At 43.2% G+C, this 11,950-nt stretch overlaps 4 protein-coding genes across 4 annotated transcripts; 1 reads left to right on the forward strand and 3 right to left on the reverse strand.

Moving 5' to 3' along the window:
- Positions 1-413: 413 nt before the first annotated feature.
- EAF02_005309 (uncharacterized protein) lies at positions 414-1,250 on the forward strand (the record flags this gene model as incomplete). Its single annotated transcript, XM_038901357.1, has 1 exon — positions 414-1,250. The coding sequence occupies one exon, from the start codon at positions 414-416 to the stop codon at positions 1,248-1,250; it is 837 nt and encodes a 278-aa protein (XP_038758697.1).
- Positions 1,251-2,030: 780 nt separating this feature from the next.
- EAF02_005310 (uncharacterized protein) lies at positions 2,031-2,784 on the reverse strand (the record flags this gene model as incomplete). The annotated part of the gene is made up of 3 exons (XM_038901358.1): positions 2,031-2,283; positions 2,383-2,555; positions 2,635-2,784. 3 exons carry the CDS (start codon positions 2,782-2,784, stop codon positions 2,031-2,033), a joined length of 576 nt encoding a protein of 191 aa, XP_038758698.1.
- Positions 2,785-8,868: 6,084 nt separating this feature from the next.
- Positions 8,869-9,902, reverse strand: EAF02_005311 (uncharacterized protein). The gene is made up of 2 exons (XM_038901359.1): positions 9,685-9,902; positions 8,869-9,590 (listed from the first exon to the last, which is right to left on the reverse strand). The coding sequence occupies exons 1-2, from the start codon at positions 9,784-9,786 to the stop codon at positions 9,165-9,167; spliced, it is 528 nt and encodes a 175-aa protein (XP_038758699.1). The 5' UTR covers positions 9,787-9,902; the 3' UTR covers positions 8,869-9,164.
- A 974-nt stretch (positions 9,903-10,876) lies between these two features.
- EAF02_005312 (uncharacterized protein) lies at positions 10,877-11,260 on the reverse strand (the record flags this gene model as incomplete). The annotated part of the gene is made up of 2 exons (XM_038901360.1): positions 10,877-10,879; positions 10,955-11,260. The coding sequence occupies 2 exons, from the start codon at positions 11,258-11,260 to the stop codon at positions 10,877-10,879; spliced, it is 309 nt and encodes a 102-aa protein (XP_038758700.1).
- Between the last annotated feature and the right edge of the window lie 690 nt (positions 11,261-11,950).

Genomic DNA, 11,950 nt, shown 5'->3' on the forward strand with positions numbered 1-11,950 from the left:
AGCTTAAGAATATATACCTATATTTTGGAATACATCCTGAGGGAAGATAAGAGAGAGTTTCAAATCATTTCTATTCCTTTTCCAAACCATCAGGAAAGGGTATATCGTAGATATTCAAAGATAAGATTTTTGACGTCAAATTCCAGATTGCGAGTGAGACTGCGGGGTTGCGATCATAGGTAGGTATGTCACACACATGCACAAATACCACACCAAAATCGATCTAATCCCAAAGACTTCTCCATAATCAACATCTTGGGAATCCGGTCTTCCAATTCCCATTCCCATTCCCATCACCACACTCATTGATTGCCTGGTCATATCTAGATAATTTTAAAATCTAAACTCTCCCTCCCTCCTCCTCATCATATTATCTACTTCGCCAAAAAAGAGACCCCCAAAAAGAAAAAAACATGCCCCCTAAACCCCCCCGTCCCCGCTTAACGCATTTCCTCTGCATCCCCCTCACGACCCCCTCCTCCCATCCCCAACTCCAACACTCCCTCCGCACCTTCAAAAACGACGTCACCACGCCCCCCACCGACGAACAGCCCAACCGGATTCCCTTCCCCTCAGATGCCATCCGTCCCCTCTCCACCCTCCACCTCACCATCGGGGTCATGAGTCTCGAAAGCACAGAGCGGATTCAAGGCGCCATTTCCCTTCTGCAAGGAATATTCTCCTCCCCTACGCTAGTCCCCAGGAAAGAAAACGATCGCACCAAAGAAATCAAAACAGAAATCAAAGACATCCAACTCCCCAAAATAACACTCACCTCCCTCCACCCAATGCACCAACCCTGGTCTACATCCATTCTCTACACCTCCCCCCAAGATCCGCACTCATATCTCCAAACCTTCTGTCAATCCCTCAAAGACGCCTTCACAACCGCCGGGTTCATGCTGCCCGAAGAACAAGGACGAAGCTTATTACTGCACGCGACGATTGTCAATACAATCTACGTGCGCGGGGGACGTCAGGATTCTAGCGCAGACACGAGAGAGACAGGGACCGGGAATGCACGTGGAAATCGAGGAAGAGGGAGAGGAGGAAGTTCCTCGGGCCATGGCAAGCACAAGGCACGTCTCACGTTTGATGCACGGGATACCATTTCCAAGTATGCGGATTTCACATGGATGCGCGATGTACGGGTTGAGAAAGTGGCGATTTGTAGGATGGGGGCGAAGAAGAAGGGAGATGGGGACGAGGAGTATGAGGTGGAGGCTGAGATCGAGGTACCTTGTATTTGAGTGGCTAGTTGCATTGTGTGTCAGTGTTTATGGAAAGCATCTATATTAAAATCTATAGCATTAGGAGTGGCGCCGAGGAATAACGGAGCTAGGTATATCATTAAAAAAGATTGCGGTACATGAGCTCTGTAGATTCTGCGATAAGTGGAAGTGCAAGAGAGGAAATACCAAGTATCATTGTCTTTGAAAAAAGGTGTTTGAGACTGAAACCATGGGTAGCCTCTCTTTCCCACATCTTATCTTGTGCCCCGCATCTCCAAATCACTTTTAATATGCAATGTACATCATTAAATGCCAAGGTCTCGGAAGAATTGAACCTTGTGATTTGATGCGTCTGTCGTGACTTCATGTGCTGAGTAACCATGACATTAAATCTGGTTAACTATCACCTCGTCACCTCATCTAACTAAAATTCCTCCTCAACTTCCGTCATCCATAGATAATCTCGAGGGGGAAAGGAGAAGCCAACAGAAACAAACAAAAACATTTCCCTCATGTGAACCAATAAAAAGAAAAAGAGAAAACCACCATAAGAAAACCATGTATGCCATTTCCAGACAACATAAAGTATGTGAATGCAATCCGAGACGCCTGAGCTATGGGGAGCTTTGTTTTGTAAGAGAAGTATACTGCTCGTGCGTGTGAACTTCAATGTCGTCACAAGAGCCCAGATAGGCAATACTTTTGGTTACTTCTGCCACATCAGATATCCTCAAGCACGAGGACAATCTTCCATCATCGGGGGTTTTTTGAGGGGGTATGTGTGCATATGGCCGTCCTTCAAGTGGCATAAAACTTCTTCAAGACCTTCTCAACCTCTTTGTACTCCTCCTTCACCGAAACCAACGTCTCCTTGATTCTCGCCAAACATTTCTCCTTGTCGGGTTCATCTGTTGTACCAGCTTCATCTTTCTGCTGTCCATAGTGTTGAATCTTCTCACAACTGTCCTTGACTTTTGTCAACCCCAGTGTTGCCGAGGAGCCCTTCAAGAAATGACCGAGCGATGAAAGCGTTGCTAAATCTTTCTCCTTGCTACAAATTGTCAGTACTTGCATTTATGTCTGCGTCCGCAGATGCCCATCTTCCTGAATATATTGTACAAGTCGACACAAATATACGAGCCCCACTTACAGTGCATCGTCCATCTTGACAAAAGTCTGCTCAGCCTGTTCAAAGAATCCGAAAACGATAGAACTGCTAAACTCCCGCTCTTCTTCATCATCGTCCATCTCTAGAATTTGTTCGAATGTGGCCGAATCGATATTCTCTCCGAGATCTGGTAGACCAACGGACCCATCGTCACTCTGTTTTGCGCTAAAGTCAGTTTCATTCTAATGAAATTAATAAACTTGTGGTCAGGCAATGCGCAAGGAAAATGTTTACCCTTTCATCATCTTGTTCCTCAACGACGACTTCCTTGGGTGGTGGGATAACAGGAACGGGCGATTTTTCTTTGACCGGTTCGGGTTTAGGTGCGACTGGTACCGTCTTTGGCGCTGGTGTTGGGGTAGGAGTGGAAGTAGAAGAGGACATTGTGAGGATTAATTTAATGTGCGAACGACAAAAGTTGTCGCTCAACAGATCGTGAAATGGTGTGTAGCAATTTTTTTGTTGTAAAGTTGTTCAGTGAGTGGGTTTACTTGCTTCAGATCGCGATGGTGGGGTGGAAGGTCAAGGCAGGGTTGAATGAAATGGAAGACGGGTAGAATAGAATATCTTTCCTTCGTCTAAATCTTGCTAGAAGTGGGGATATGAGAGAATTCAAGGTCTGTAGGTAGATAGGTCGATTTAATTGGTCATTGGTAATTCTTTTTCACCTCAAAGACGTGAATGTGGATGGTAAGAATGGTAAGAATGGTACTTTGTATGTGTAGAAAAGGTGTGTTCTCGAGTGTGAGTGGACGGGTGAATGTTGGTTGTGAGGTGAATGTGTTGATGGATGTGGGAAAATGGTCCCTCGGAAAATCTAATCCCCACAACAAAGCCCAATGTTGTATTTATTGTGGTAAAGGCTTGGAATCCTTGATGTTGGTTGGGTTTCGGTACAAATCTTGGTACAAATCTTGGAGTTTAACAAGGAATTTAACAAATCGTACCGATTGGGCACCCAGGTATATATATTGCCATCTTTCGAGGTCCGAATCCACGTCTGTCTTGTGTTGGTGTACAAATATGTTTGATGTCCGGATAGTGAAAACCAATGTGATTAGACCTGACCAGACCAGATCTGACCAGACTGACCAAGCCAACCAGTCAGATGAGAGAGAATTTGGATGAACCAGTTACTACCTGTGACAGGCAGACTGGAAGTAATCATCTGTCTATCTATCTACGAGGTAGCTTCGGTGTGTTCAGACTTTGACTTTGACTTTGGAGCACGGAGGATTCCATTGGGATATTGAATATTAGTTAATATCTGTCGGATGATTCATCAAAATCTTTCGACTTGGAGGACTATTCTTTTGTTTTTCCCCTCCTATTCATCTACTTTCTTGTCTCCCTTGCCTTGCCTTGCCTTCCCTTCTCTTCTCTTTCCTGTCTCCTCTTTTCTTTTCCTTCTTTCTCTCTTCCCAAAAGGAGTTACGGAGAGGGGTACAAGAAAAGGGTGCCCATGCCCCGAAGAGATCAATATCATGAAAGAATGGAAGTTGAACATGATGTTCCGGATCTTTCATCCCTAGAAGTGGATGTTAGGATGGATGTTAGGATGGATGAATGAATGAATTTGGTGGGTGATGGTGGGGTCGCAGTACTTCTTTTGCAACCCCCATTCTATTATTAAATCGTATGGTGTGTTGGGTACGGTTATCTCTAGGTCAATGTAGCAAGTAGGGTCCTTCTCTCCCAAGCCTTTTTTCACTCTTGTTGGTCACCGCAGATTGAATCTCTGAATATCTATCATGAGAACAAACTGGCGTGAAGTTTTGCCAGCACGGTGACCAGCTGTTTCAAGTGTCACTTTGATTAATCATTACCCGGTCCTTTGATCTATCTGGTAAGTGCGTCCGTAGTAGTCATCAGAATAGCTCGATAGCAAGGAGCCAGGGATTGTTCTAGACTCCGAACCAATCTGAATTCATGGTGATACGAGCATGCTAAGGTCGATGGAAGAACCTTATCAAGAACCTCTAAGGTTCTTCCTTTCATCCTTAGGAATGTTTCAGCTAACTTGAATCTCGAGAAATCGTTTGGTAACGTCCACCCGGTCCTCGGGAGATTCCATGACTAATTTATTGTTGTGATTGTGAAGGACTTTGATGACCTAGTATGTGAAGGATATGTGCTGTACGTGAAGAATGCTACCTAGATATCTACGTAGATAGCAGTAACCGCGATGATTAATCAGCTATTTTGCATCAGGTAGGCATTTATATACTTTGCTGCCATGAAGCATAAAAGGGAGACAACATGTTGTGCTTAAACGAAAATTTATGATCCTTTTTTCCTATTTAGGCAGTGTTACCGTATTGATGTCCAACTATGACGAAATATTACGGGAAAAAACAAGGATCGACGTCATTCCTCACCTGCTTACTAAACCCTTCAAAGAATATATTTGACCAATTAGGAAAATGATGAAAGATGCGGAATTACTTAATCGGGATCCCTACATAAAGCCACACAATCCATCGGACCAACCTGGGGAGGTCCCTCTGGGAGTGAAGATTGTTTCTTTCCTTTCCATCATCTCATGTGATCCGACATGACTGACCGGTCTTGGCAAATCAAAATCATCCTTATCAATATCCTCCCTCGTGTGGTGTCAAAGAAAAAGCAAGTTTTGGACCTTTCCATCCGATCTTCCCTCATTATCACCTTATTAGCCTCTTCCCTTTGATAATTCTATATCCTAAACTTTTGTATCACCGGGAATCCTCATCAGCGTAAGAAATCATTCTATTCATACGACCCATTATCAAAACACAAGGTTTTGTATCAACAGTTCTAGCATCTAGATTCACTTAGATTCTCTTGGGCGTTGAGAAATCAGTTCATCAGACCTTACACGACCTCATACAATTGTCCATGCATTCAGGTCATTGCACACAATGGCATCATTTCCCGGCCATGTGGTCCTAAAGTCATACAACATTTCCGAGAAACTTCAAGATTCGATGTTCAAACGTACCTACATACATCAAGCCAAATGATGAGACCTGGTTATCTCAAGAAGGGAGGTAGATTGCACGAGTACTACCTAAAATTTTCCTAAGATAAGTCAGACGTTTCTTGGTCATTGGTATTACTACCTATCAATACGGCGTGATATGTCATTCGCTGTAACACATACTTTCACTTATTCCATACACAGTTTCTTCTGCTCTTCCTATCACCCCCTACATATTAAGTCATCATGCAAAGCGCCCTCCCGGCTGCTCCGAATCAGTATGGCAGCCAGATCCAAATCCCGAAATGTGGCGATGTCAGATTAGGATTAATTTGCGACTCTTACTCCCTCTCGCCAATTGTTGCTTTTGAATTGAGATGGGATCGAAGATGAGGTTCTTCACACATAAACGACTTCGTCCCGAAATATGGACTGGAAGCGACCGATCTGCGGGGAGCAGGTGCCGTGTTGCCGAGGTGTCATCCGTGCAATGTTTGAGGCTCTGAATTTTGGACTCCCACCATAAGTCTCCAGAAAGTTGACAAGACCATTTAACAAATCATACCAAATCGCATGGAATTTGCAATCCGAAAGTATCAGACACACAGGAGAATTGTACCTGCACGCAGACAGAAAATCATTTCCATATCTGGAAACACCGAGTGGGGCCTCTGTAGTATCAAGTCAATCAATCGCGAATCCCACAGGAGATGCCTAGCTGGTATCAACTGCATGGCTATTTTGTGCTTAAAATCTCTCGGGTTGGACGATACTCATTGCCAATCATCTAATGATCACTACCGGTAAGGTTCTAGCCGGACCTTGTCCCCTTCTCAGGGAGAAGGCACAGTGGCATTGATTTGCAATTTTGCAACATATATATCCCACTCTGAGTTGTGAAACGTGCCCCCTCTTCGCCCAACCATGTGGTATACAGAGTTCAAACAATCGGAAATTCAACTCCTACTGGTTGGGGATCTAACTCTCCAGAATATTGTGATTCTCAAGTTGAAGAATACATCATTTCCTAAGTTTTGGTGTGGACTGTTTCGAATGATCCAGGAGTCAACAAAGTTTGGGTCTATATATATCTGGGCCTCATGGATGAAGCTGTGACCGACACTGCCAGCCTCAGATACACGATCTGGTAATCGACACTATTATAACAAATCGGCACAATATGCTTTCACTCGAAAGTACACCAATCACCAATCGCGCCGAGGCTGGATAGTATGACAGAGAGGGGACATCGTATCAATTCTCGATCGGGTAAGTATTTACCCGAGCTTTTAGATGAAGCTAGTCGCAGTCACTGCTTAGATGCCACGTTTCCGGCATAAGCCTCTTCCGCATTTCGGATACACAACTAACCCCACAAGCGCAGCTTGATCTTACCCTTATACACGGACCTCCGCATCAGCAACGTGAAATAAGCCTTATAAGGGGTAGTGAAGCTTGAAGCTCAGATCCGCAATGGTTTGTGTATCCTCACCACTCTCAGCCACACAAAAGGAAAATTCACAACCTTGGAAGTCTGAGTAAACACCGTCAAGGATGATAAATTTCCGTGATATACAGCTCGGCTAGTAAGCGAAAAGCGCAACACAAATAGCATCATATCTGGTATCAGAACAAGACTCGTCATTGACTTGAATGTATCTTGATACCAAGTTGTGGCGAGACGCGTTCCCGCTGAAGTTGCCTGTTTCGAGGTATGCGACTGATAATCTCCACATTCAGCCCAGACTATCATTCACCACAACGACCTAGTGAACTCCAGCCTGCTATATATAACAGTCACCTGTAAATCGGACTCGGATTGCCATGGGCGGTTAGAAGTTTCGCATGGTGAAGTTATCATATCAATCTTCTCCACAGCTGTCCTATAAAGATTCAGTGCAGTCTTGCCAGCAGATTCTACAAACACCCTCAAAGGAAAGCTATCAAACACATCAACCTATTCACCGGAGACTATACGGGTGCAGGTGGATCGATTACCTCTCCAATATCTAACTCATTACAATCCTTCTCTCATCCGAACCCATCGACTCACTAGCTCATTTGTCAATGACATACCACAGCAACCATGCATTCACTACTTCGCTCTCGCATATATACTGTGACAACGCAATGACTTTCGCCATAACGAAGGCACCCATGCCTTAACGGTATGGGACTCGACTCGACTTCCGACAAAAAAAGAAGACGAAAGAGGAAACGCATAATCCTATGCATATCGCCAAACCCAAGGCGACCGTATAATTTATAAGGTAACTTATAAATTAATACAAAACGTAGTAATTATAAAATATTATTAAGCTAAGGGTGGATTCTTCGGGGCTGGTACCCCACCGCGGCCAACCATGGATCCTCTAGTTGAATCCACCGTATTAGCAGCCAGGTAGTTAGCCTTGGTAAAGATGTAGCCACTCATGTAGTCATGAGTGGTGAACTTTTTGCATTCTTCTTTGTTGGATATCTATTGGAAATGTATCTGTGAGCTTATAGATAAGCATCTTGCACTGTGGCACAAGGTAGGTTAAAGTGTCTTTGCGTGTTTAGCTCACTTCTTGAAATGTCAACATTCTGGATTTTTGTCCCGTTTAATATTGACTGTTAGTTTGCAGTGTGATTGGTATATCTTGATAATGTGTATGCGACAAATATTATTTGATTGTATGTATGATCCCTAGGTAAGAAGGATGGGTGAGCCAACATTTTGTATTTTGGAATGTATGAGATGGATTCCTCTGGGATGGCGAGGGCTTGTGCTACTAAAATTTCATAAATACACGCAAGATTATGCTAGGGGTTGAGAGAGCGACAGTAACCGCGACAAGAAAATATAGATCAAGTGTGAGAGTTGGGTTGGCTTGCTGGTCTATCATCATTTTCTGCTGTGTGGATCAACATCCTTTACCCCCTGTATAAAAATATAATGTACGTTTGTTTATAACGCATCTCATCCGTTCCATTGTCTGAGGGTAATGTAGTTAAGAGTTGCCATTGCATTTGGAATTAGAATTAAATTCTGTGATGGGCATTTATATTCAATCTTCTCAATGAGTGAAGAAAGCGATGGTAAATAACATGAACACGAAATTTAGATTCTACTACATATTTAGATGCTTGTATGTATGTACAAAATATTCTCATGACTGACTGACTCATTCAATTATTTATTTAAGTGATAGAAGAAGAAAATGTCTTCCGTAGATGTGTATTGTTGCGAGAGAAAGAAAATCAGAGGGAGGACCACACGTGGTTTATTTGATGATTGAACAGCACACGAGAACAGTTTCGAGTTTTGACCATCACGGATGAGTGATCGCATGTTGGTGGAATGTGGAGAATGAAATTGCGCGATTGGTGCGTGAGAGGGATTGGATGCTAGGTAGATAGAGAAGGGGATTTGAGGTTGAGATGAATGGATAGTGGGTGGTTTTATATAGAATTCATCGCACACACATATTCGTTTTCCTTTATTTGTTGACGGGGCTGACTGGCTGCCAAACTGACAGATATGTTTGACAGGTATGACTGGCATGCGAATAAACATTATATTTACCGTTTCACGCATCCAACAAAACAGAGGTTTGCTTGATGATTTACTGTTCAGACAATTTGAAAACCATGCAATTTCATTCATTTATTCGTTTCTTCATAATACATCGATCCGTCTACGGCCGCGTGATCCCAATAAAAAAAACCTAGTACCGAATCCTAAGCCATGCATGCATCATCCATCTATCCATCTCACAGGGTATCAATCTAACCTTCCATCTGACTCTCCATCCCCACAAATTTACTTGTTCTGTCTCTCCAACTCACTCTCCACCCCCCTTTGCTGCGTCTTCCCCACATCATGCTGTTCCCTCCTCGCCTCCTCCTTCTCCCTATCTCCCATGACACCCGCGACCGCACCCCCCACACTACCTTGCACTCTATTCTTCACCCCACTGCCCAAATCATTCAATTGACCCTGGGCTTCCTGGCCTCTGCCCGCCGCATTCTGTTCGCGACCATCTTTCTTCATCTCCTCGCTTCCGAGGATTCCCCCGACAAATTCCTTGCCTGATCCGATCGTCTGGTTCCAGGATCCTTCTTGACGCGCAGGATCGTTTTTGGTTACGGCACCGGAAGAGGAGGCGCTGATGCCGCCGGCGGAGAAACCGGCGTGCGAGGCGTCGTGCTTGAGGGCTGCTTCGTCGTGTTTTTGGGCGGCGGCGTGCTAGGTGGTGGGGTTAGTATGGGTGTTTGTTGTGTGTTTGTTTGGGAGTGGGAGATATGGGAAGGAATTGAGATAGATGAGAGAGAAAACATACCTTATCAGCAGGGTTACCAGTAATAGAACCAAGCGCCGATTGAGCTGCGCCAGAAGCAGAATCAATGTATGATTGAAGAGTTGAGGTGTTCTTGTCAGACATATTTGCGTTGATGTTGTAGTTTGTTTGTTGATTAATTTATTTGTGAGTTTGTTGTGAAGCTATAAAGTTGTGAGTTTGTTGGATTTCTTGATGATGATGATGATGGTAAGTTAAGGGAGGTTCTTTGAGCTTATTTATCCAAATTGTAACTTGTGATGCAGATTCATGACGTCATGACCCCAAATACTGGGTAAGGAACTTTCCTAACCAAAACTTGGATCGTGCAACAAATCATTCACCGAAAAGCGACAGGAAATTACCTAATAATGGAAACGGATATGATGCAATTATTAGAGACGATATTTAATTATCAATAAAGAAATATTGAGAGTCAAATCCGGGTTTGCATAAAAATAAATCGGGGTGACACCTTGCGCTAGTCAAAGATCCTCGCGTTTCGAGACCCCGCGACTAAAAATAGAAACTTTCATTTGTACAACATGGGGCTTCTAGATTTTAAACCCGCGCCTGGTATCTCTGCCAAGTCTCGTAGAATCAGTTTCTGACATACGCGTAGAAAGTACAGAATTCCCAGTTTCATTGATGTCTGCTGGTTTGAATAGATTAGCAGTTAGCTCTTTTTGCGGTTTCTGCATGATACTCGTGGTCAATTTCAGAGGAAGAACATCGCACAGTGGCTAGTGTGTATGTATGTATGTATGTATGTATGTATGTATGTATGTATGTATGTATGTATGTATGTATGTATGTATGTATGTATGTGGATTTGGTAAGCTATGGACAATCCCAAGATCAAAGGCCTTCGTGTGTCTTTTAAACCCCAAAGACCCCTGCCCCTGACATCTATATTGACCTAGGGGTATCAAGAAACCCTCACCAACCACTCATGTCTCCAGATCATAAGTGTTGAAAAAGGTAAAAAAAAATTCTCCTTGCGCCAACCATAACTCCATATCTGGGTATTTCAAAGAGCAAACTCTCCGTCCACCATAAATCCATTGCTATTCATACATTCGTATCCTGAACCTTCGTTTTTTATCGTAAATGCCGTAATGTCGTATTATTGTAAGTGTATGCAAGTCGCATACCTATGCAAATGACGAACCGCTAATCGAATTGAGATGAAGTATTACTGGCAAGTCGAAAAACATGATATATTAGAATGTCTGAAATTTCTGATACTTTGAAGAAGAGGGTGTATACTCACTGTCTTTGCATGAAGCGCGTAAGCAAGCAAAAAAGCAAGCAAAAACGCAATGAAAACCAAAATCATTGTAAAAAGCATATGGGTGCAATTTTGTTTCTGAAGACTGGCGATCTGCTCCTTGAGATTGGCGATCTGCTCCTTGAGATCGACAATTCGCTCCTTGAGTTCGGTAATATACATGTCATTGGTAATTACAGGCATCTCGTCGTCGTCGTCGTCGTCGTCGGTATTTGAGGTGCTATTTCTGGAATGCTCCTTTTCAGAGTTATTCAAAGCTAATGACTGCATGTTGTTAGGAGAAGTCATGATTGAACTCATTGCAAGATAGTTGTGGATTGATACATTCCTTGGTTTGTGTTCGAGAAACTTGAGAGTTTTATGTTGTACTGAGTGTTTGGTCTGTGCTCATGCTCATGCTTTTAAGTCACCTGATAAACACCAATACACCAAGAAGTTCTAATCAGGAACAAAAGCTTTGACCACTACGCCTAGCCCTATGAAGCAGGGACAGGGATACACAGTTTGAAGGCCAATCAGCTCGCATTCCAAAGATACTTACACAGGATAAATTAACATGTAGATTCATTATACTACAATACAGCAAGGAGTTCTGTTAATAATAAAGTTGAAATGGCTTAGATCACCTGTAGCCAATCAATCTTTCCGACTACTACGCCGTAGAAAAGAGTCAGTCAGGGCTGTCGGGTATAGGTACTAATCCAAAGCAGTCTATCTGCCCCGAATCAAGCCAAGCTTCCATTCAATCGAGCCACTATCAATCAGAATCAGATCCATCTGATTCTATGGATAGATTCATTTTGATTCCCCTTGTTGAATAATTCACCAAATTCTGCCCTATCTTCTACTAAACCAACGCTAGTTGAAGTCTGGTCTAGTACAGTTCCATTGGACCACTTACCGTATCCCGCCTAGTCTTTCCTTCCCAAATATCAACACTACAGCAGCTGAATTGAATTTTATCTCCCCATATAATAT

This window comes from Botrytis sinoallii, assembly GCF_014898435.1.
Source record: "Botrytis sinoallii strain Bc 23 chromosome Unknown BSIN_008, whole genome shotgun sequence".
Taxonomy (NCBI): Eukaryota; Fungi; Ascomycota; class Leotiomycetes; order Helotiales; family Sclerotiniaceae; genus Botrytis; species Botrytis sinoallii.